General features: G+C 45.6%; 1 protein-coding gene across 1 annotated transcript in view; it reads right to left on the bottom strand.

The window, feature by feature from the left end:
* The window catches only part of GRIN2C (glutamate ionotropic receptor NMDA type subunit 2C), a 306,773-nt gene that overhangs the window by 117,479 nt on the left and 169,218 nt on the right, over nt 1-20,076 (bottom strand). The window contains exon 9 of the mRNA XM_077459635.1: nt 18,657-18,886. Within this exon, the coding sequence (XP_077315761.1) occupies nt 18,657-18,886 (230 nt within the window). The remainder of the gene's footprint in view (nt 1-18,656; nt 18,887-20,076) is intronic.

Genomic DNA, 20,076 nt, shown 5'->3' with positions numbered 1-20,076 from the left:
ACAAATCCCCGCGCTGGCTCTCATGAACGCGATCGCATGTGGCCAGCGGTGATCGTCACCACCGACCATGCGCAGCAGGTCACCCGCCATGCAGCACTCTGGCAGCTCTTAAAGGGAATGCCGTACACCTACAGGGTTTCACGCAGCAGTGCCATTGTGCTGCAGTATAGGTGCATGAGCCATTCGAGAACCAGTTAAAGGAGCTGCAGGAATATCTGGCAAGTATTGTCTGTGTGTTACATGTGACAACAATCTCCCGTATTCTTCATATGTCTGGGCTATGGGGTACAGTGACAAGACGGAAGCCTTTTCTTATGAAGAAAAGCATCCAGGCCCAGCTAAATTTTGCAAAAACACATCTGAAGTCTCCCAAAAGCATGTGGGAAAATGTGTTATGGTCTGATGATACCAAGGTTGAACTTTTTGGCCATAATTCCAAAAGATTTGTTTGGTACAAAAACAACACTGCACATCACCAAAAGAACACCATACCAACAGCGAAGCATGGTGGTGGCAGCATCATGCTTTGGGGCTGTTTTTCTTCAGCTGGAACAGAGGCCTAAGTCAAGGTAGAGAGAATTATGAACAGTTCCAAATGCCAGTCAATATTAGCACAAAACCTTCAGGCTTCTGCTAGAAAGCTGAATATTAAGAGGAACATCATCTTTCAGCACCCAACGCATATATCCAAATCAACAAGGGAATGGATTCACCAGAAGAAGATTAAAGTTTTGTAATGGCCCAGCCAGAACCCAGACCTGAATCTCATTGAAAATCTGTGGGGTGATCTGAAGAGATTTGGAGTGTTTTTGCAAAGAAGAGTGGGCAAATATTTCCAAGTCAAGATGTGCCATGCTAAATAGACTCATACTCAAAAAGACTGGGCGCTGTGATAAAATAAAAAGGTGCTTCAACAAAGTATTAGTTTAAGGGTGTGCACACTTATACAACCATATTATTTTTTTATTATTTTTACTTCCCTCCAACTAAAAGATTTCAGTTTGTTGTTCAATTGAGCTGTACCGTTTATAGGTCACATTAAAGGTGGAAAAAGTTCTGAAATGATTTATCCAAGTCTCATTTGTTTACCTCACAAAAACCTGACATTTTAACAGGGGTGTGTAGACTATTTATATCCTATCTATCTATCCACCCATCCTTTTTCTTTGTTATGTTTTTTTTCAGAGATTGTGTGCCCTGGGGTCGTGTAGTAGAAGGATGTTGCAGTATCATGGCATTTTGATAAGGTGCCATGTTGTTAATTGCTACTATACAAACTCCATCAAGATAGCTTTCTGGCAATCTACTTTCCTCTCTTTGTGCTACATTTCTAAGCATCCTGCTAGATGTGCTAATTACATTCATCTTATAAAAAAAGTAAAAAGACTTGTTAATGAACTGACGTAAAAGAAAGGCTTGATGTGATTGAATAAATCCAGGTTAGGTCAATTGAAGCAGAAAATAAATAGAAATAGGCTAGTAAGAAAATGATCTATTGATTTTCCATTAATTAAATCCTACCTAAAAACAGATTAAAAACAAAAAAACATTACTGGTAGCAAACTGGAGATTGGGGACAAAGAAAGGTTGTTGTCTGTAGCAACCATTCAGGTTTTAACATTTCACTTTTTGGGAAAGTGGGATTCAATTCATTGCTGTGGGCAATGGATCTGCTTTTGTTCCAATTTATTTTTGTATAGTTTATATAACTAGTCAAGAAGTCTATATGTGTTTTTTTTCTCAAAAAGGATTTTATTGGTACAAAAAAACAAGGTAACATACATGTTCATACAAGAACCAAAACTTACAGCATACAAAGAAAAGTACGGCTCACTTGTCAATGCTACGTACCACTACGTAATAAATAAATTTGTCTCCTTTATATACAGCATTCTATCTTAAGTAGATTATATGGCCTATCAGGCCTCAACCCCTGTGCACCCAGGCATGCCTATACCAACTCTGTTATACATTTATATCCTCAGTCATGACTCTTCTTTCATTTCTTAGATAAGTAATCTATCTATACCCAGCTCCAGGGGGGATAACCCTGGGGTATTAAGCCAAGGAGCCCACAGCAACTCAACTTTTCCTGCACAGCCCCTAAGTCTATATGTTTTTAGGAGAACAAACAACCTTTTATTTTAGTCAGAAGGACACCCTTTTCCAACTCTCATGCATCAGCTAGAAGAAGGTAGTGCACAATCCCATCTACACCATCATAAAGCTATAACCTTTACCCTTTAAAGAATAAGTTCACCTTAGGGAGTGACAAGTAACATGTTACCAATCCTGCAGCCATTCCCCGCACTCCCTGCAACAACAGGTCAGGGATCTTCTCCCCATACCTGCTGTCACTATTTGAAATCCCTGTGGTCCCTGTGAGTCAATGAACTACAAGCAACAACAGCTTTTGTTCTCAATAAACTTCCAGGGTGCTGTTGAGCACTCTTGTAGTTCATTGAATCTTGCTGTCTTTGTGAAACTACCTGCCCGTACGATGTATGGGCAGACAGCTTACGCTGACAGTATGCAGGGGTCCTTCTTGGCACCCACAATCTGCTGATCACAGGTGCAATGCTTTTTGTGTAAAAAGGTGTCCTTGATATTAACAGAGGCCAGAAGGTCCCCTAATTGAGGAGAAGGGATAACTGACTTGGCAGATTCCATACGGAATTTTTTTAATTCTGAAGGAACAGTAGCTTAAGGGAATGGGCAAGAGCTCCAACTGATGGAGGACAGATGGATTTGTGAAAATGAACCCAGGGTCTTGAACCATGCCTTGAAGCACACAGCCAAGGTCTGGAAAACTTACATGGTAGCAGGTTGCATAGCAGGATCAGCCAGAAAAAACAGTGCCATAAAAAGCTCTTATCCACATGGTCCTAGACTGCCTCAATAAGAGGATAATAAGGGTTTTTGAGGTAGGAAATGACTGGATCCATGACAAGAGGCAAAGAAAGCCTGATTGCATCCCCTGTGATTTGACGACTACAGATATAGCAGATAGCCCAGGGAGTCCTCTGATGAGGATAGTGACTCAAGCTGGGGGCAGAGGTCCACACTATCAAAATCAGGGCCATTAGGGAAGATGCTGTAGAACTTCCTGAGCCATTATCTGAGTGTGAACTGGAAAGGCCCAATGATCCATTCCTTTTGTGCCTATGATCTGCCATGTGTAGGAAGAGAAAAACCCCACAGGAGTAGTTAAGAACTGTACTGTAGGGTAGAAAGGGGGTATGCCTTCTTTGACCAATCTCTGTTGCCAGTGGGAGCCCAGAACATCCAAGGAACGTAATCAGGAGGAAGCAGGGAGAGAAATGGCCAGCCAACAGCATGTGAATAAAATGGCACACACCTGCACAGTAAGCCCCTGCAAGATTGAGGCTGAGCAGCCTCTGAGCAGTAAAAGCCCTTGATCTGCACAGGAATGTGGGATACCAACAGGAAAGGTGGCAGACTTGAATTTGAGAAGTGGCGGCAACTCCCACCCTAGGCTACAGCTGAGAAGGGCAAAGCACTCACCAAATTTGAATTTCATCAGTATCTGTAACTTCCGTCTAGTGCTTGGGCTGTAAAAGGCACAGCCCGCCACGCCATAGTTACGCACCAAAAAACTGGGGCAGTAGCATCCTGGGCTCCTATATAAGGCCACCGCCCTGACTTACCATGTTGATTATTTCGGATAGAGGCCAGTAACGGTTCCAGAGACAGTACAAACAGGAGAGGCGACAGTGGGCACCCCTGTCTGGTACAATTTTCCATTTGAAATTGGGAGGATGATTCTCCGTTCACCTTTACCGAGGCCTGCGGGTGATTGTAAAGTACTTTGATCCATCGGATCATTCTAGGCCCAATGCCCATTACTTCCAGTGCTTTCTTCGCATCCATCGACAGGAATAGACCTGGGAACCCATTCTTTTTTAAGGCCTGGAGTAGGAGTAACGACCGCACGCCATTATCCCTGCCTTCTCTCTCAGGTATGAAACCGACCTGGTCTGGATGCACCAGTTCGGTCATCTTTTCCTTCAGTCTAGATGCCAGTACCTTGGCAAACAGTTTGGTGTCGGCATTCAGTAAGGCTATCGGCCTATAACTGGAACAGAGCGAGCTGTTCTTACCCTCCTTCGGTAACACCGTAATTGAGGCCCGCAAAGCCTCTCCCCCTATTTCATATTTTGTACCTAGACCGTTCATATATTGACAGAGCCTAGGGACTAAGATCTCCTTATATTTTTTTCAGATAGAAAATCGTATACCCGTCTGGTCCCGGACTTTTACCGGGTGCCGAGTCTCTCAGTGCGTTGTATATTTCCTCTTCTGTTATAGGTCTATCTATGTTACATCTATCACGCTCTTTTAAGTGCGGAAGTTTCGCTTTATTCAAAAATTCTTAAATTTTTTTCCTTTTTCCCTTTACCTTGTACCCCTTTCTGACCTACGTTGTACAGGGCTTCGTAATATTGCTTGAACGCCTCCCCTATCTCCTTAGTTGTGTGGACCATCCTCCCATTCTTATCCTGTATTTTATCAATGAAGTTGATCTCTCTCTTCCTTTTCAGCTGTCTCGCTAGATAATTACCTGTTTTGTTTCCCCAGTGATATCTCTCTCTAACTCTCCCCTCCAACGTCCTCCTTGCTTCCTGGTCCCTCATATCTTTGAGTTCCTCTCTCTTATTGACCAGTAAGTGAAAGAGTTCCTGCTGTTGACCCTTTTGTTTTTTATGATCCTGCTCCAATCTGTGGACCTCTTTAAATATTTTTTCCCTTTTCTCTCTTCTTTCTTTTTTTATTCTTGCACCCATGGAGATGAGGATACCCCTAACATATACTTTATGTCCCTCCCACAGGGAGGCGCCTGTAATTTCACCTGTGTCATTAACCGAGAAATAGAATTCTATTTCTTTCCGTATTATCTCTGCGACTTTCTCATCCTGTAAAAGGTTCTCATTTAATCGCCAAGTGAACGGTTGTCTATGTATTTCAGGTATCCTCATCTTCATTGACACCGGGGAATGATCTGACAAAGTAACTATTCCTAGCTTCGTTTCCGTCACTAAATCCAACAGTCTATGATCAACCATTATGTAATCTAACCTGGAGTGCGTCCCATGCACAGGGGAGAAAAAGGTGTAATCTTTTATTTTATCATGTTGTAACCTCCAAACGTCCATCATTTGATATTGTCTCATCCGGAGTTTGATCATTTTCAATAACCTCTTATTTGTCCCCTGTGCCCGGGATGTACTGTCCCAAGATGGCTCCATACAAAAATTAAAATCTCCAGCTAAAATTACATCACCTAACTTAAAGTGGTTGTAAACCCTTACAAACCACTTTGACCTACAGGTAAGCCTAGATTAAGGCTTACCTGTAGGTCCAAGCAATATCTCCTAAACCTATATGGTTTAGGAGATATTTGCCCGAAAACGGGCACCGCTGTCTACGGCGCATGCGCCGTAGACAGCGGCGCGCAGGCGCACTGAGCGCAGCATTTCCAAGAATGGAGCTGCCGCGCGTGTCGACTCCCGGAGCTGTGAGACGCCACCAGGAAGATGGATGCGGCGGACTACAGGGGAAAGCGGCGACTTTGCTGGCTCCTGTGTCAGGTAAGTGACACATAATGGGCTACTATGCGATGCATAGTAGTCCATTATGCTTTGCCTTTGCAGGGAATGAAAGAGGAAGTAAACCCATCAGGGTTTACTTCCTCTTTAAAGCCTGCTAACCTCCTCAAGATTTGTTTCAAGTATCTTATGGGGTTTTTATTTGGGCAGTATACATTTGCCAAAGTAAATATCCTATCCCCCAAGTATCGGCCCTCGGGTTCGGTCAACCTATCGAGCAAAGTAAACCTTGTTCGTTTCTCAAACCCTATTGCCACTCCCTTGGCCCTCCTTATGGGAGAATCCCCGTAAAACCAGTTCGAGAAATTATCTGAGTATAGCTTAGTATTTGTATCTTGAGTTAAGTGGGTCTCCTGCAGAAACACCATTTCTGCTCTGCACTGCTGTAGTTCCTTTAACAATTTATACCTCTTATCCGGAGAGTTTAGACCCTTAACATTATACGACATAAGTTTTACTTCTATCATCTATAGTTTCCCAATGGCGTACATAACCTCCGCCCTCGGTTCTGCCTGTTATTTGATTTTTTTTTTAAATTTAATTCTGCAAGGAACATCATCACACTCCCCTCCCTCTTCCCCCCCACACCTCCCACCCCCCATCCCCCGGCCCAGTCCTGGCCTCTACTTTGCATTTGGAGATCCACTCCATTCTGCAAGCATTACCAACTAGGGTGTGACTCCGGCCGCGGCTTCTCACAAAAATAAGGGCAAGAAAACTAGAATCCCAAAACCAACATCGCCCCCTCATCATCCAACGTCCGTTTTCAGTAATCTTCACATAGATCTTTGGGGATTGGGATTCTTAATTTATTACAAAAATCCTCCAGTTCATCTAGAAACTTTAGTCTGATTGTTCTTCTGTCTCTCTGAACTAATAGGACTGCTGGGAAACCCCAACTATATCTTATGTTTGCCCGTCTCATTTGTTCCAGTAGAGGTTTTAATTGTCTTCTCCGGGCCAGGGTACCTGCAGACAAATCTGTAAAAACTTGCAACGTTGTCCCATCATATTGTACCGGGGGCAATTCTCTAAGTTTACTCCAGATCTTAACTTTATCCTCAAAGAGGTGAAATTTTATAATCACGTCTTTCGGTACCTCTTCCCTCAATCCTGGGGTTTTCCTCACTCTGTGTACCCGGTCAATCTTTAGTTCTTCTCCTTTCCCTCTTCCCAGTATAGGGTTAAATATTTTTCATATTTTTGCCCCTAAGTCTTCCCCCTGCTGTTCTGGCAAGGCTCTAATCCTCCGATTTTGACGTCGGCTTTGGTTTTCTTGTTCCTCAAGTTTGTATAAGATATCCCTATGGACCGTTTGCATTTTCCTTACTTGCGTTTTTTTAAATCAAGTATTTCCCGGGCCTGTTTTCCTGTTAGTTCCTTCTTCAACTCTCCTCAGCAAATGGCCCATGTCCACCCTTACAATTGAGATCTCTGCTTTAATTGTATTTTCTAATTTAGAAAACATTTGCATCATTTCGCCTTTTGTTGGAATTTGAGAGGTGTCCCTCTGCTCCCTTATTTTACCTTCCAAGTCTGAGTCCATCTCCTCCCCAGAGGTATCCCCCGGTGCCCCAGCTAACTTTGTTGCCTCTTTCTTCCTCTCCCTTTCCCCTTGTTGTTTTTTTTCTAAACCGGGACTTTTTAAACTTGTTTCCTTGAGGTACTTCTGGATCGTGCTTGTATTAAGACTCTCTTTTGGGGTTTTAGGATCATTCGCTTTTTGGTTTCTTCCCCTCATATTCCCCCTTGTTATCTTTCTCCTCCCCAGGATTCCCTTTTATTTATTTGTCTCTGAAAAAAAAAAAAAAAAACAGGGAGAGGGCAGCCCTGGGGTCAGAACCCCTTTTGTCTAATACACCACTGGAGGCATATATATAGAGAGCTCCTTTCTTCAGGGACGGATTCACTGGTAATTTGCTCAGATCTTGGACCGCTATGCCACCTGCACTTCTCCGTGCACCCAGCACTCAGCACATTACCAGAGTCTCTTACCGGGTGCAGTGGTGCCCTACTCCTGCCGCAGCAGTCCCGGTTCCTGTTCGCCACTCAGGGCCGGCACCAGCATAAGGCAGCCGCCTGAGGGAACCAGGAGAGGGGGGCATCAAAGCCAGGGGTTCCCAAAGAGTTGCTTATGCTGGCGCTGATGGCTGGCCCTGTTAGCATGGCACCTGTACCCAGCCCTGCTCAGTACACTGACAGGAGGCGGAGAAGCACAACCACGGCCGGGCCCTGTTTACTACACCTGCTCGCATCCCCTTACTACAGTCCTGACCCTGCTTACTGCACTTTTCCTCTGCTAGCTGCAGTGTAACACAGTCAAAGACCACCCCCACTCTCTTCAGTGAGGATCGCTGCCTGGATCATGGAAAAAAAAAATCCCTCCCACCTAGGCGGTAGTTGAGAGGGTCACGAACGCCTTTATTTTGAGAAGCACACAGAGCATGTGAGAAGAGAGGGAGCCCAGGGAGGATCCTGCAACTGAGTGAGACCAGGGGGAGAGGCCAAAGCCAGCAGAAGGCCCAGAATAGCGCAATTGGCAGTGGTGGTAAAGCACAGTTACAGATACAGATTTCCCATCTCTGTGGAAGGTGAGATGAGGCACGCAAGCTGTGTACATTATTCTACCAGTCCTGCCTTGTGCCATGTATGCAATCTCTGACCATCCCATGTGCCATGTATGCAATCCCGTGTGCCATGTATGCAATCTCTGACCATCCCTTGTGCCATGTATGCAATCTCTGACCATCCCTTGTGCCATGTATGCAGTCTCTGACCATCCCTTGTGCCATGTATGCAATCTCTGACCATCCCATATGCCATGTATGCAATCTCTGACCATCCCTTGTGCCATGTATGCAATCTCTGACTGTCCCATGTACCATGTATGCAATCTCTAACGTCCCGTGTGCCATTTATGCAATCTCTGATAATCCCTTGTGCAGTGTCTGCAGTCCCTGACAATCTCTTGTGCCATGTATGCAGTCTCTGATCATCTCTTGTGCCATGTATGCAGCCTGTAATCATCCTTTGGGCCACGTATACAGTCTCTGATAATCTCTTGCGCAATGTATGCAATAACTGACTGTATGCAATAACTGACTTTGGTGTTTGTTTTTTTTAATTTTTTCTGTAAGTTAAACAAACACACACTCTAAGCACTAGAACCACTATAGCTTAATTGAGCAAAAATAATGTGTATGCCATATGGGGGTGGGGGGTGGAGCAGGAGGAAGAATGGGGGGGGGCACCAAAATGCACCTTCACCCGTATAGTCAACAAATCCTTGCACCGGTGTCATGTCACATTTGGCTACCCATCACATTTTGCTACCAGCTGGAGTGTGCATGTGCGATGCCGCCAACACAGGGCTCCTCGTGGGCTCGCCACGCCTCGAGCATGGCCTCACTTCACTCGGCATAATTATAATCTAACTCTATGTCCACTTGGATGGTGGGTCTTAAACCTGGAGTCAGGGGTGAAACTCATATGGTGTCGTCACGCATGCACAGTCCAGCGGGTAGCCAAATATGATGGGTCGCCATATGTGACGAAACACCAGCCCTGTCGCCATTCCTGCAGTGGTTGGTTGCTAGGACCGCTAAGTGTCTAGCAACCAGCCACGTGATTCCGCCCCCTGGCAGTCAACGGAGAGCTGAACTTTCCTGGCTTGCAGTCTGGTCCTGGGCTGGCTGCTGCCACACCTCCCAGCTCACTGTCTCCTCTGTAGTTGGTTGCTATTAACCAACCAGTTTGTCTAACTCTGCTCCCTCCCAGTGTGGAACCTTCTCATTTAGGCCTGGCAGCCGCCAATGCCCCGCCACCCCTTCACACATTGTGAATTTAAGGAAGGTAAGAAGCTTTAGGAGGCTTATGTTTATTGCTAAAGGAAGAGCAATTCTGGGGACCCTGATGTAAGGGGGGCTCTCTGATGTAATGGGTGGCTCTCTGGGGACCCTGATGTAATGAGTGGGGCTCTGGGGACCCTGATGTAAGGATGGGGTCTCTGGGGACTCCGATGTAAAGGGGAGGTTCTCGGGGGACCCTGATGTAAGGGGAGGTTCTCGGGGGACCCTGATGTAAGGGGGAGGCTCTCTGGGGACCCTGATGTAATGAGGGGGGCTCTGGGGACCCTGATGTAAGGGGGAGGCTCTCTGGGGACCCTGATGTAAGGGGGCTCTCTGGGGACCCTGATGTAAGTAGGAGGGCTCTCTGGGGACCCTGATGTAAGTAGGGGGGCTCTCTGGGGACCCTTATGTAAGAGTCTCTCGGGGGACCCTGATCTAAGGGGAGGCTCTTTGAGGACCCTGATTTAATGAGGGGGGCTCTGGGGACCCTGATGTAAGGGGGGCTCTCTGGGGACCCTGATGTTAGTAGAAGGGCTCGCTGGGGACCCTGATGCTAGTAGGGGGCTCTCTGGGGACCCTGACGTAAGAGGGGCTCTCTGGGGACCCTGATGTAAGGGGGGCTCTCTGGGGACCCTGATGTAAGGGGGGCTCTCTGGGGACCCTGATGTATTGAGGGGGCTCTGAGGACCCTGTTGTAAGTAGGGAGGCTCTCTGGGGACCCTGATATAAGGGGGCTCTCTGGGGACCCTGATGTAAGGGGGGGCTCTCTGGGGACCCTGATGTAAGTAGGGAGGCTCTCTGGGGACCCTGATATAAGGGGGGCTCTCTGGGCACACTGATGTAAGGGAGGCTCTCTGGGGACTCTGATGTAAGTAGGGAGGCTCTCTGGGGGCCCTGATGTAAGGGGGGTTCTCTGGGGATCCTGATGTAAGGGGAGCTCTCTGGGGACCCTGCTGTATTGAGGGGGCTCTCTGGGTACCCTGTTGTAAGTAGGGAGGCTCTCTGGGGACCCTGATGTAAGGGGGGGCTCTCTGGGGACCCTGATGTAAGGGGGATTTGCACTCAGATATGTAACGATAATAAATATATATATATGCCCACCCAAGCATATGACCTTCTTTACTTCGCTGCTATGGGCTCTAGCCTCAGATCTTTTGTAGACCTAGCAACGCCCCCGGCTGCATTTTTTTGCCATGCGCTACAATTGCACCAAAACGTGCATTGAAAAAACACGCAAAGCTCTATGGCCAAAAAGATTCTTGAGCTACTTTAGGGCATTTGTAGCACATAGGGCAGCCTATTCAAGTGCTTAGGCTGCCGTATGCACAACACTCATTTACAAGTAAAAAGTGCACAAAAAAATGCAATAGAATGTGCTTGGGAGGAAAGATTTTAGGTCGCAAGGATGACCTTGGAGGAGAGGTGAGAGTAAAAAACAAAACACTGAGCTTATCAAAGCCTCATAGTAGGCTTATCTAATGCTGGTGCACAATCAAATCAAAGTAACACGTAATCGCATGGGTGAATCAAGCCAAAAATGGGGGGGGGGGGGCTTCAGAAGTCTTTATATGTTAGTTTACTGACTCACAGTATTGGGTAAATATCTAGCACTATATTAAAACATCAGTGGACACATCTAAATGATCTTCTTTAATACAAACTCAACACCATGTTTCATATCATTATTTTATTTAAGGCTACTGCTAGAATGTTCTGTAAGAGGAAGCATGCTGTGTCTCTTTTTTTAGATGTATGGACCTCCAAAAAGAGAACTTCTTCTCAGTTGCTATCCGGCCCAATTTTTTTGCTACAACATTTTTTATGTCGCACAATAAATATTTGTTAATTTCTGAACTTATTTGTTTTGGTGTTTTTATATGTATTGATATCATGGGTTGTCACCGACTTGTGGTGAAAATTTCACATCAATAGCACCTTTAGAAATGTATTTACCTCTGGCTATACTATTTAGCAGCACATCTGTCCCAATGGCACATTGCTAATTCAAAGATTCGCTGGGTCCAATTTGAAAATAACTTAGGCTGGGTTCACAGTAGTCTGGTGCGAATTCCAGCTCCGGTTTCTCTGTGAGAAGAAAAAGCAGCTGTTCAGCGGTTCCTCTCCATTTTAGCTGTAGATCAGCTGACCCGGGAGAGCTTGCAATTCACGCCGCAATGCCTAGAAACACACAAGTTTTTTGGACAATGTGGAGTGTAAATGCAATGCACATGTGAACCAGAATCATTCAAACGAATAGATTTTAAAATCTTCTGCAAATTGGATGTATGGTAAGTCGCATCCAAATTGTGTAGATGTGAACCGAGCCTTATACTCTATCAGGTATACTATGGTCTACAAATATCCCACAAAAAAGGTTTTGTCATGGTTATGCAGTGATCTTCCTGTGTTTGCTTACCTTCCCCCATGTCTTCAGACTAAGAGGTCAGCCACTTCCACCTGGTGGTTTTTATAACCTCTCCTCTAAGCATGGCTCCACCCCAGGCCCTATCAGGGAGCCCTATATTAACCTGTGCACTGCAGGCCATCAGTGCTGATCAACCATTGTGTATTCCTTTGTGTGTTAGCTTCCTGTTTCCTGCCGTGTGCTCTGCTTCTGTTTTCCGTTACCGACTTTGGCGTGTCTTGACTATCCCTGTTTGCCTGTGAGCCTGACCTTTTGGCGTGTACCCGACTATTCTTGTCTGCTTGTAGCCCCGACCTTGGCTTTGTCCCTCACCATCCCTATCCTCCTGTTGCCTACTGTGGGTGTGAGCTGGGGGACCCCTGGGGTCACGACCTGGAGCCAGTTGCAGCCAAGTCCATCCTCACCACTGGAGGCGCTGGTGAACACCTGCTGGCTCTTAGACTTCGCGCCCCAGGGAATCTTACGCTCTAACCCCAGTGGGATCTGTCCCCCGTCTGCAGCAGTCAGCCATAGGGTCCACAACCTTGCGGTGCACTCCTGATACCTACGGTGTGCACCTGTCACCTCGCCTCAAGGTGACCTGACAGTTTGATCAGCCATGGACCCGGCTGACGTGACGCTTCCTGCAGATGATCTATTGCAGAGCTTAGTTTGGCGACTTGAGACCCAAGAATCGCATCAGACCCAGGTGATGCGATTCCTTCAGGATTTGGCATCCTGTGTTGAACAGGTTCAGGCCTCATTAGGACCCTCGGTTCAACAACCTCAACCGCTATCTGCCGCTGCACCTATCGCATCAGTCGCAGCCACACATTCATTACAACTACCAGCTCCGGTCCGTTTCTCTGGGGACTCCAATGCTTGCAGGGGGTTCCTTAGCCAGTGCACTATTCATTTTGAACTTCAGCCCCAAAACTTCCTGTCCAATCGGGCAAAAGTCGCATATATCATATACCTCCTGTCCAGCGAGGCGTTAGATTGGGCCGCCCCTCTGTGGGAACTGAATGATCCAGTGGTTTCTAGCCTGTCTGATTTCTTGAAACTTTTTCGGAATATCTTTGAGGAACCGGGTCGTGTCTCCTCAGCGGCTAGCGCTCTTTTACCTCTCCGCCAAGAGTCCGCGTCTGTGGGACAGTATGCTCTTCAGTTCCGTATCCTCACAGCTGAATTGAGCTGGAATAATGAGGCCCTAGTTGCAACCTTTTTACATGGCCTCTCTGATAGAGTGAAGGATGAATTAGCAGGAAGATCCCTTCCTGCTGATCTGGACAGTGTCATCACCTTGTGTAACCAGATCGATATTCGTCTTCAGGAGAGGGCCCTGGAAAAAAGACGCCAGCACTCCCCGTTCTTTAGGCAGTCTGAGCCCCCAGTCCCTTCTCTTCGATCCAAGGAGCACCCCCTGCCTGCTGAGGAACCTATGCAGTTGGGCCGGACAAAGTTATCTCCCGAAGAACGTGCTAGGCGCAAAACTCTGGGCCTATGCCTCTATTGTGGAGCCAAAGGTAATTTCCATGACACTTGTTCTCTTAGTCCGGAAAAACGCTCAGGGCTAATACATCTGGAAGGTGGAGTATTAGACCCTGAAATATCACCTTCACCTTCTCGTCTTCTCCTTTCTGTCTTGCTTCATGTCAGTGCTTCCTCTCGTTCGGTCTCAGCATATCTGGATTCCGGAGCCGCTGCCAATTTCATGGATTGGGAAACTGCATCCTCCATGAGACTTACCCTTTTGCCCCTTACAACTCCATTGGTGTTCTTGGCGATTAATGGCACTGTTCTCCCAGGGGGCCCTATCCGCTTCCAGACTCTTCCTGTTAAGATGTCAGTAGGGACACTCCACCAGGAGTGGATATCCTTCCTTGTCTTACCTAAGTCTCCTATCATATTAGGTCTTCCTTGGTTACGGCTCCATTCTCCACACGTCGACTGGTCTGCTGGTCAGATCCTGGCTTGGGGTTCCTCTTCCTGCTTACTCAAGGGTACCCCAAAAGAGAAACTTCCTGTTACCACCATCCCAGTATCTTCTGCTATTCCCACTGTATATATCGGTCTCTGGGACACGTCCTGCAATAGTTGGACTGATGCACTTTCTAGGTCATGTGGTACTCTGGATGAGGAGCCCACCTATGAACCTGAGTCGATCATTCACTCCAGTCTGCATGACCATTTACCTTTGTCTGTCCCTAATCTCCCTTGGACACACAGCCAGGCTAACTTGTCTGCAAGTTCCACAGTTGCTATGCCCTGTGATGCGATTCAGATGGTCGCTACACTTGACAATACTATTCAGTCGGCCTCTGCACCAGTTATGCCAGTCCAGCCCATGCCCAATGAGCTTCCTGCTTCTTGTTCAGCACCTTCGGTGACCTGACCTCACCCTACTGCTACTATGTCCGTTCAAACCCGTTTAAGAGGCTCAATCCATCCTTTGGATAGAATACCTCATTCGGCCAGGAGGGGTTTTCAATCTTTTTCTCAGGGTTCTCTGCATTCTGTTTGTGTTGCAGCTATCCAGCTTGACTCTTGTGACATCTCACTTTCTAACCAACCTGACCTCAGGGATCCACTGACCTCTGCCCAGTCTGGTGGTCCTGTCATGGATGCCCAGCTCATCTTTGAGGGTGTGGGGGACCCTGCTCAAACTCCTGATCTTCTCATGCCCTTACCCATTCCTAAAAAGCCTTTAGTCCTCAAGTCCTCTCGTCCTCTCCCTACCTGTCAGGGAATTGGCCGTAGGAGAACTGGCTATAGTGCCAGTTGTCAGGGAACCAACAGCAGGAGAAGGGCTCGAGGACCTAGAATCTTTGGCAGGAGAAGGACTTTAGGACCCAGTACCTCTACCAGCAGGTCACATGGGCCTATATAAGGAAGTCTGCTAGTGTCTGCAGTTGCTGGTTTGTCAGTCTTCCTGTGTTCCTGAACCTCTGTGAAATTACTATTTGGATTCCTGTTGTGACCCAGCTTGTTCCTGGCCTGTCTGATCTGCTCTTCTGGTTTGACCCCCTGGCTTGCTTTACCGACTTGCTGTCTTCTCCTATACTTGATCCCGGCTAGTATCACGGACTTTGCTACAGTTACCTGTTTTTGCCTGCTTCCTGATACCAGACCTTTGACTTGTCCCCGTTTCTGCAACCTGCCTCCTCCTCCTGCCGGATCTACTGTGTTTGACCCCTGGCCTGGCTTCCACTACTGTTTCTTATGCACACCTTGCCAAGTATTACCGAGGATTCTTATAGACTTTAATTCAGCTGTGCTTCCTGCATTACCAGGTGGCCTTCAGGTGCCCACCAGCTCTTATCTCCGGAATCCATCTGGCAACCTGTGCTTCTCTGGGCACTACACCCTCTGTACCCAACTTCAGGGGTGTACTGCACTCAGCCGCAAGGGGAGCCCTCTCGGCATTTCGGCCTCCAACCAGGTACGTGACACTACCTCTGTTTTGGTCTCTGAGGATAATCTAAAATACGAGGTTAGTCAAGTTTTGGATTCCCGGCTCCGTAAAGGCATTCTTCAGTACCTCGTACTTTGGAAAGGGTTGGATCCTGAGGAGAGGTCTTGGATCACTGCATCTGAGGTCTTTGCTCCCTGTCTGTTAAGGAGGTTCCATCTGGAGTTTCCCTTTAAGCCTGGACCCAGGCGGGGGAGGGGGAGGCCTCGTAACAGGGAGGGTACTGTCATGGTTATGCAGTGATCTTCCTGTGTTTGCTTACCTTCCCCCATGTCTTCAGACTAAGAGGTCAGCCACTTCCACCTGGTGGTTTTTATAACCTCTCCTCTAAGCATGGCTCTGCTTCTGTTTTCCATTACCGACTTTGGCGTGTCTTGACTATCCCCGTTTGCCTGTGATCCTGACCTTTTGGCGTGTACCCGACTATTCTTGTCTGCTTGTGGCCCCGACCTTGGCTTTGTCCCTCACCATCCCTATCCTCCTGTTGCCTACTGTGGGTGGGAGCTGGGGGACCCTGGGGGTCGCGACCTGGAGCCAGTTGCAGCCAAGTCCATCCTCACCACTGGAGGTGCTGGTGAACACCTGCTGGCTCTTAGACTCTGCGCCCCAGGGAATCTTACGCTCTAACCCCAGTGGGATCTGTCCCCCGTCTGCAGCAGTCAGCCATAGGGTCCACAACCTTGCGGTGCACTCCTGATCCCTATGGTGTGCACCTGTCACCTCGCCTCAAGGTGACCTGACAGGTTTGTAGATTTAAATCAATTATTTCTTCATTCCTTACATCTATGGAGACTATATAAAAAAATACAATCTGACCTCAAAATCCCCCCTCTATGTTTTTAGGAGGCCCAAAATACCATCCAGGTCTATATGCAAATTTACCATCCTTACATAAATTTATTGAAAACTCTGATTTCACCTTATTTCAGTCCCTAAAGACAAAATATCATATACCAAATAATGAACATCATAGGTATCTACAAATTAGACAATTTTATAATACTTACTAATAATAATACAACAGACACAGACCCCTCCACGTTTTATGAAAAGCTATGCCTAAAAAAAACCAAGAGGAAGAAGCCTAATTTCAGAAATATACCAAAATCCAGTGAATTTTGACTCACAAGAGAAACTCTCTTATGCCGTGTACACATGAGCGGGATTTCTGATAGAAAAAGTCCAACAGGAGCTTTTCATCGTATATTCCGATCGTGTGTATGCCCCATTGGACTTTCTACGCCGAAAATTCTGACGGATCTAGAAAGGGAACATTGTTCTAAAAACCTCTTGTCTGTATGCTGTTCCGAGGTACCAAAAATGACGGATGCTCTAAAGCAAGTACGAGATGGAAGCTATTGGCTACTGGCTATTGAACTTCCTTTTTCTAGTCCCGTCGTGCGTGTTGTAGGTCACCGCGTTCTTGACGGTTGGACTTTGGTGTGACCGTGTGTATGCAAGACAGCTTGAGCGAAATTCCGTCGTAGAAACCGATGGAAAAACTGCTCGTGAGTACATGGCATTACATTCAAAAATGGGAACTGGAATGCAACATATCTTTCTCTACTGAGGAATGGAGTGATAGCATTATAAAGCTCCACAAATTCACAAGATCATTAACAGTAAGAGAAACGGCCATTGAACTATTTACAAGATGGTACTATACTCCTAATAAATTGCATGCCATTATCCCATAAACTCCATCAACTTGGTGTAGAAGATGGTCCTTTCCCCACATTTTCTGGGATTGCGATAAATCTTCACATATCTAGACTTTTCTTCAGCTATTTCTGACACACATATTAATCTTTCCCTATCTAACTGCTTATTATTTACAGCTATTCCTGGCATTTCCATACCACACATGAGACTTAACCAGTGAATCGCTATGCTTATCGTATGGCTAATTGCTTTTCATTGGAAGTCATCCTATTCCCTATCAATCAGTTGAAAGTAAGATTGAATTCAATCTGTCTCATGGAAAGAGTTTATCATACATTATATAACACTACGCATTTCTACAACACAAAATGGGATCCATGGTTCAAACACGCTGAAATTCTCTTTCAACCCCTATACTGAAACTGAACTTATATTTTGGTAACACCTATGGAAGAATTTAAATACTCATTCATCATAATGACAATATATTTTCAAATGTTAAACATGTATTCAAATGTATTCAAATGTATTTCATTTGATTTATCTTTATTTTATCAGTGTCCCCTTCTTTTTTTACAATCAATACTTGTGTATTCAGGCTAAAAGAATAATTATTATACAAATGATGTTTTTACATGTATACAATAGTTTATCTGAATAATTCTTTTTTTATATGTAATATACTATCATACCAGCGATTTTTCCTGTAAACAAAAAAAAGAAAAGAAATATATTTGCCCAGAAAAATGGTGACATCTTCCATACATATTTTACCTGCTGTTTATGTATGGCATTGGTTAAACCATGAAAATTCCTCGCCATCTCCTGCACCTTCATTTTTCTACAGCATTCTTGGTAAATGTCATCACAAATTTTCAGCGGTGTTCACAAGAGGGAAACAAACTGCTAGCACAGTTTGTCAATTTGAAACCTAGTGTTGTCCCCCAAAAGCACTGGTCCACAACTAGCATTATATTTAACAGACCCATGCCCGTATGTTATCATACCCCCCAACTTTCTGAGATGGGAAGGAGGGACACCTATTAGCAAAAGCATGTAGGCATAGAACACACGCAACACACTCTTAAAGGAGAATTCAAAAAAAAAAAATATTAAATTGCATTTTTTTTTAACCATTATTATTGCCTTATACTGGATTTTGAAATGTACAAATGCAGCAATTTAGAAATTGGAAGAAAGCTTTAGCACTGGGAAGAACTATTTGAAAGATAAAAAGTGCATTTTATATACATCTTTATAGATTAGACCAAAATGAGGGACAAATGAAGAGGAAAGAGGGACAGAGGGACATTATTCCAAATCATGGACAGTCCCTCAAAATCAAGGACTTCTTGGGAGCTATGAGGTTATGCAGGGAACTAGAAACTGCAGATAGAACTTTCAGCAATGGGGTTTATTTACTTTAAAACTGGAGAGTAAAAAAATCAGGAACATTACTGCAGAGAAACCAATCAGCTTCCAGGTTTCATTGCCAAAGATTAATTGAACAAGCTAAGGTTGGAAGTTGATTGGTTTCTATGCAGAAGTGAGCCTGATTTTGCACTCTCCAGCTTTAGTAGACACCCCTATGTTTCTCTCAATACAGTTATCCGTTTACCAATTTAGCTTGGGAATGCTCTCACCTTTCGGTCACTGAGGCCAGACACTGTGTCTATGTATTGCTCTTGAATCATGAATGCAGCAAGGTTGGCTGTGTAACTGGCCAAGAAGATGACAGCGAAGAAGGCCCAGACTAGCACCATAATCTTGCTTGTAGTACCACGAGGATTCTGTATGGGAACTGAGTTATTAAACACCAGTGCCCAGAGGAGCCACAAGGATTTGCCCACTGTAAAGCTTGGGCCTCCTAAACCTGAAAAAGAAATGATAATATAAGTAAACACCAGAATTTCTAGGCATCTGTATGTATCCTTCATCTCCAAAAATACTTTCCATAATCAACAATAAATGGGTCCTGGTAAAATCACACCTTTACACAAAAAAATAACAAAAAAATGTACTGATACATTTTATATAGATATAAAGGTCTTTTTTAAATTGCCACAGAATTTTTTATTGTGCTCCTTGATTTAAAAAAAATCCAGATAATACTACGCGCAAAGGCTGCTGCAAGCTTCCCTGTGCATGACTGCCACTTATTTTGTGTACACACGAGCGGAATTTCCAACAGAAAAATCCAGACGGCAGCTTTTCATTGTATATTCGGATCGTGTGTATGCCCCATTTTTACGTCTCAAATTCTGATGGACCTAGAAAGAAAACATGTTCTGAATTTTTCCAACGGAACTAATTCCTATCGGGAAAACCGCTTGTCTGTATGCTGTTCCGATGAACCAAAAACAACAGAAAGTACGAGACGGAAGCTATTGGCTATTGAACTTCCTTTTTCTAGTCCCGTCGTATGTGTTGTACGTCACTGCATTCTCTCCTGGGCAACCACAACCAGGCCAAGTCCATAGGAAACACTGTTGGCTTGGTTGTGGTTGCCCAGGAGAGAAGGGAGTGATTACTGCTTGCTGCTGGATTTCCTGAATTTTTTTTTAAGGAGTTGGTCGTGGAACTTGATGTCTGTGGAGAAATAGCCTGGAGATTACAGTGATCATCTGTCTAGGATATACCTGTCATGGTTTTGCAATAGAGTTTGTCTGCTTACCTGTTTCCATGTGTTCATCTCTAGAGACCAGCCGACCTTCACCTGACTGCTTTTGTAATCCATCCTCTGGCATGACTCCACCCTAGCTCCTATCAGAGAACTCTATATTAACCTGTGCACTGCAGGCCAACCCTGCTGATCAACCTTTGTGTGTTAGCTTCCTGTTACCTGCCGTGTGCTCTTCTGTTGTTCCGTTACCGACTTTGGCGTGTCCTTGACTATCCCTGTTTGCCTGTGATCCTGACCTATTGGCGTGTCCCTGACTATTCCTGTCTGCTTGTGGCCCCAACCTTGGCTTTATCCCTATCCTCCTGTTGCCTACTGGGGGTTGCGACCTTGCAGCCAAGTCCATCTTCACCTCTAGAGGCTCTGGTGAACACCTGCTGGCT

Source organism: Lithobates pipiens, unplaced genomic scaffold (genome assembly GCF_037356315.1).
Source record: "Lithobates pipiens isolate NorthernLeopardFrog02 unplaced genomic scaffold, aLitPip1_a1.2 Scaffold_28, whole genome shotgun sequence".
In the NCBI taxonomy this organism is placed as follows: domain Eukaryota; kingdom Metazoa; phylum Chordata; class Amphibia; order Anura; family Ranidae; genus Lithobates; species Lithobates pipiens.
The sequence above is the reverse complement of the archived record's forward strand: the minus strand, read 5'-3'. Positions and strand labels throughout refer to the sequence as shown.